At 36.7% G+C, this 5,894-nt stretch overlaps 1 protein-coding gene across 1 annotated transcript in view; it reads left to right on the top strand.

The window, feature by feature from the left end:
- The first annotated feature begins 3,899 nt into the window (after positions 1-3,899).
- The window catches only part of cgref1 (cell growth regulator with EF-hand domain 1), an 11,740-nt gene continuing 9,745 nt past the window's right edge, over positions 3,900-5,894 (top strand). The window contains exons 1-2 of the mRNA XM_007549753.2: positions 3,900-4,320; positions 5,550-5,646. Coding sequence (XP_007549815.1) covers positions 4,311-4,320; positions 5,550-5,646 — 107 coding nt within the window. The 5' untranslated portion in view covers positions 3,900-4,310. The remainder of the gene's footprint in view (positions 4,321-5,549; positions 5,647-5,894) is intronic.

Below are 5,894 nucleotides of genomic sequence, written 5' to 3'. Positions count from 1 at the left end.
GAAATCTCTGACCTTATATATTTAATAACATGTATGAATACTTTTTGACACTTTTGGAGCCCCATATAAACTTGTAAGATGCTAAATTACTTCCATACTGTCTGAAACATGTTTTACAAGTGTTTCCATGTGACCATGTAAGTATTTTTGTGCAAGTCTTTCTAGTTGACCTTTCCATACGTTTATATGTAACTGTGTTGCAGTTCACAGCTGCCCATTGACTTCATGGAAACAGAACTTTTTATCCAGTTCAAAACATTGAGTCCACATGTCATTTACGCATGTCCAAGTCATGTTCCTGAGTGGCTGCAATTAAGAAATCTTCCAGTTAATTTGCCCTGACTGTTTGGAGCCCCCCTGCAAAAATAACCCTTCATGTCCTGAGAACATTTTCTGACACAAGTCTCCAATTAGACGCTCATGATGTGAAACTGCCCTCCATCTGTGTTTAGACATGAGTGTGTTTAGACTGGTGTGCAGAGAAAAATATCCTCCTTGTGCGATTCTGACCAAGAATCTATATGTGACACGTAGGAAAGATTTCCTACAAAAGTAAAACACACCTTCACATTTTATAACAGGATTTTCACTTGAGAAAACGTTTCACATGTGTAACATTTTACAGATTTTAAAAATTACGACACAACGCAATTGTCAGATACAAAATGCATGTTCATATTTTAAAGACAAAATATATGCAAATGTCATCATATCATATTTCTCAAACTCATCATTTAATTTAATCTTCTTGATGTTTCTGCATTGAAAAAATACAAAAGTATTTTGGTCTAGTTTCTAGTGCAAATATCTTAGTACACTTGAAATCAGACAAAACTAACGTAGAAGTGACTTTGCAGCAAGAAATAAGAGCTTTTTTTAAGTAAATAATTCCTTAATATGGATGAAAAAATACTAGACCCATTGCAGATTAATTTACTGAACCTGCCAAAAGAGCAAGTACTTTTTACATTCAAAATTCAGGAATTATTGACTAAAACCAGGCTCCTTTAAATTGCTTAAAAGTCACTTCTAAATTAGTTTTGTCTGATTTCAAGTGTGCTATAAAATAATAGACAAAAATACTTGGTAAGATTTTGTATTTTTGCAGTTTGCATTTTACCAATTGATCACCAAACCTGCTCCTAAACCCATCTCACAAGAATCTAAACTATTAAATTTTGCAAGAGGATTAATCACAAAGACAGTTTTCAGACAGCCGAGCTTTGAGTTGCGTCCGTTCAGAGAGTTTGAGCCCCACACACTGAATGCAGATTGGGACGGCATGTACCAATTGCTGCAGTGAGCGTACACTGAAATGACACCGAGGTCCAGAGGTCAAAAATAGACTCACACAGTTTTCACTATTGGGGGCCACCAAAAAGAGGAGCCTAATCCCTGTTATGCAATGGAGGGATGTCCTCAGTTTGGGACATGTGTGAGCGTCATGGCTGTGTGAGCATGCTTAAGAAAACAAAGACGTGCAGTTCTGTGACACTGTGCAGAAAAGTCAGTGTCACTAAACGGTCCTTTAGGGAAAACCTTTGTTTTTTTTTTCTTTTGTGCACTTTTGGAGATTTTTTTAACCTTATATACAGGCCGTCAAACAGACAAAACACCTTTCAAGCCCATTAAACCTCTTCACTTCTTTATATAATCAACACAAAGTGAATTACTGTAAGGCAGAAGGCAAGAAAGAAATGATTTTCAAACATTTTTACAAATAAAAATCTGGACTGTGAAGCTGTATTTGCCACTATGAGTCAATATTTTGATTAAACACCATTTGGTGGATTACCAAAGTGCATCATACTTTTACACCAAAACACATCAGTTATGAAAAGCGTGCATCATATTCACAATTTTGCAATGCGTTGTGTTAGTCAAGCCCAATAAAATACAATAAAATTTGTTGTAATATGTAGGAAAATTTAAGGGAAGTGAATACTTTTGCAAAGCTATCCAATTTGTGCAACTGTTCTGAAAATAGTAAAGCTGATGTGCAGGAAAACATGAACAGCTAAAGAACAAATTTGTTAAACGTGAGTAATTAATTGGTCTGTTTTTGTAATTTTCCCTCCCGATGCTGTGAATACAACTCCAGGCATAAAATATGGAGTTAATACTGTTGGAGGACGTAAAATAATACAGATATGTTACTCTCATACTCATATTTGACAGTAAACCATGTGAATAATTGCAGCGTAATCCCGTTTCCTGTAAGCGGCCGTTGGTCGGATGCTTGTGCACCGACCAGCTGTGAAATAACGAGTCAACATGGGGCTGCAGTCACGAACAGAGATGCTTGACCTCCTGTGTAATGCTTTTCTTTTCATCCTGCAACTGGAAGGTCTCGCACATTCTTCATTGACTTTTAATAATGTGTGTACAGCCACATTTAATATGAAGCAATATGGTAATTACTGAAAATATGGTCTCTCATTGTTAGTTTCCTTAAAATGTGCAACCTTACATCATGCAATGATTTTTTTTATTACATCTGAAGTCAAAAACCCTCGAAATCTTATGCCAACCTGCAAGGAAAAATACTTTTTGTGTATTAATAGCTGTACTGTTGCGTGTGAGAAGATTCTTCTGTAAATTTAAAGTAAACATAGTTAGCCATCTGTTAGAAAAAAATCTTTCTGAAACTGAGATTAACACAATGCGTGCTCTAATTATTTTTGGAAAGATCTGTTATGTACTTTTTGTAAAGTCAAGGAAGGAGGCCACACTTTAAAAAGTTGAATTCTTCCTTCAGCTCAAACGTGTCCTGTCATGTTTATTCTGTCTGTATTGAAACCTTAAGGACTCGTTCGTTTGGATGTGGGAAGTGAGCTTGTGTTTGTTTTTGTGTGCGTAGTTTCATCTGTAATTATCCGGATGAGTAAAAAAACAAACATCCTCGTGTTTCTATGGCGTAAGAACTCATGTTGCTATTAAGTAAATAACACTTTGTTGTTGCCTTTATAATCTTTACTGCAGCTGATAAGATGGCTGATTAAACTGGGTTGGCATTGAAGTACGTCTCTGCTCCTTAACTTCATTATCAATAACTTGGTAAAACAAAGTCTTACTGAAGGTTGGGAAAACTAAATAATTTGAACTTTTGGAAATTCTTTTTAGGTGGAAATATTTTATAAACTTGTCACTGAATCTCTTTGTACTTCCTAAGATGTGGCATCTAATGAAAATATGTTAAACATTTAAAGATTTGCATGTAGCCAATTCAACATTTCCTACAAAACTATATCGTGAATTGCAGTATGATACTTAGAGCTAAATGAAATGCTACAGGGACATCTTGTGGTCATATTGTAGAATTGTAGCTCTGCCCTTTATTTTCCAGGTGTGGACTGAACCATTTTAAAGGGATTGATCAGAAAACATTCAGTAATTTTAATCTAAGTAAATCCAGTTTTCAGATGAGGATTTTATTAACCTGGCCCTGTGTGGAAAAGTAATCGTCCGACCTTTAAGGATATGGGAGAAACTCTTCTTGTTTTCGTTCAGCCACATTGCAAAATGTTTTAAAATAATCCCACATCATCTTAATCTTACTAAAGTCTAGACTTCAACTATTTTAATCCCATCGTTTTGGGTTTTTTGAGCCATTCAGAGACAAACTTACTGCTGTGTTTGGAACTGATGACTTGTTATTCCTTTTCAGATCGTTTTTTTAAATTTTGATTTGACTTTTTACCAAATACATTTTTACTCTTACTTGAGTCATTTCTTAGTTATTTCTTACACACGTCTACTTAAGTAGATGTGTGTTAAAGTAGTGCTACCCTCCAGTACAATTGTGGGTACTCTACTCACCTCTGTAGTAAGAATTTAATTTATTACATTTTGGCATTTTTGGTCTTCCATACAGGAGAGGCCGCTGCGCTTTCTGGATTTAAACTGCACGTTAATCACAACCCTAAATATGCTGCAAAAACAAACGGCTGAGAGCATTTCACCCACACGAATGAACTGCTGCTCCGCCCATTTAAACGAAGTGAAAGTCGAGAAGTGACCCAGGATGACATAAATAAATATCAGGTTTGTGTGTCCGCACCCTTAGAGGAATGTGACTGTGTGCGTGGACGTGGCGTGGCAGGAAAATCCAAGACAAAGACAGACCGGGCTCCTCCACGTGGAGCCTGCCACGGAGCAAAACCCGCAGCGGGGACCAGAGTGGGGGAGGGCGCAGTGCTGCAGAGCCGGCGGGGCGGTGCGGGGCGGTGCGGGACGGGCCAGAGGTGTTTTTCAGAAATGAACCTTTAACCTGCGGAAATCAACGCGTTTCTCCTGTCAACACTCCAGCTATGCATTCAGGTAGGCTCGGTGTGTAGGTTACAGAGCTGCTGCACTGATTTCACCGACTGCAAGGTTATTTAAATATTTAGTTTCCAGGTTACTAAGGATCCTGGGATTTAACAAGACCTTAAATATTTATCCGAGATGGAGGTTTGATGTTAAAGACAGACATCATTCAGGAACCTGTTTGTCTCGTCGTGTGAATTGCGGTGGCAGATAATGCTGCAACGAAACGGAGCAAACTGCATCGACTGTATGAGGAAGCTGCAGGGATTTAAACAATAAAAATATATGAACAATACACTGATAAACCCTCTAACTTTTAGTAAAGGACACAAAATGTGTTTTAGTTGTTGATCCTCGTTTGGAATAGTATTGATAAAGAGAAAAATTTGAAGGCAATGACCATAAAACATTGAATTTCTAAGAACAAAGTATAACAATAACTAATCTTAAAGGGGCAGTTTTCATTTTGACCTACTTACCCTTCAACTGAGAATAAAATCTGCAGGTTTTTTTCATGCATCACAGCAAATTAGCTAATTTTCTTCTGCTAATAGCTTCTCTTTGATGTGACTATAAATAAGGATTCAGAATAATGTATTTGTTAAATCTGAATGGCTCTAAAACTGTCTGAAGATTTACAAGACTCAAAGAAAACTGACTTTTGGGTTTAAATGTAATGCAAAAACCGAAATAAAAATGTTGAGACAACATTTTTAATTTGTAGAACTGTATCATAGCTTTGAGAATCTTATTTGTATCTTTTCAGTGAAAGCAATGATTTTTATTTTTATGGAAGCCATTTCCACCTCTGTAATGAGAACAGAGTTTATAAATGAATCCTGTATTTATGACTTGATCATGTTTTACTTATGAGATAAAACCTAATAATAATCAGAACTATGGGATGCAGAACATTAATTTTTACTGCAAGATAGACAGAAAAATGGCTTCCATTGTAGTGTTGTTTGCTGAAAGTTGACCTTTTTAACTATAATTTTAAAAGTGAAAGCAGAATGTTTGATTTTTGTAGGTTGCTAATTTCAAGAAGAAAAAAAAGCTAAAATCAGCAGACGTGAACTTGAGACCTTCAATTTGTGCAGATGAGTTTAAAAATCTGGTTTTGTTTCCTGTATAAAATGTTTTCCTTTTAAATCAGACTTCATATTAAATCTTGAAGTGTAACAGTGTTCAGTGTGGGGAAACTACACTGAATGTTTGATCCCATCATTGTGTATTTTCAGGTCTGCTCATGGGGTACCGGCTGGTCCCACCTGCTCTGTCCCTGTGTTTCCTCATAAACCTGAGCCTGGCAGCACCGGGTCTCCCTGGGACTCAGAGGTGACCCAGTTACTCCATTAGGGAGCCTCACTCATCACATTTGAAGCTAAAATTTAAGCTACAACATGTTCAGGTGACAGTAGATGTTTAGATTCATGTTGTCACTGTTTGACACTAAATCAGAGTAAACTATTCCTGGTTTAGGTAAAAATAATTTATTTTTGGTAAATATTGGGTGATGTTCATGTTACACTCTCTAGTTCAGGGGTGCCAAACTCAATTTCCCCGAGGGCCACTTCAGCATATTG

The sequence above is a fragment of the Poecilia formosa genome, unplaced genomic scaffold, assembly GCF_000485575.1.
Source record: "Poecilia formosa unplaced genomic scaffold, Poecilia_formosa-5.1.2 Scaffold33, whole genome shotgun sequence".
Classification (NCBI taxonomy): domain Eukaryota; kingdom Metazoa; phylum Chordata; class Actinopteri; order Cyprinodontiformes; family Poeciliidae; genus Poecilia; species Poecilia formosa.
Note: the sequence above shows the minus strand (reverse complement) of the source record. Positions and strands in the feature narration are given on the sequence as shown.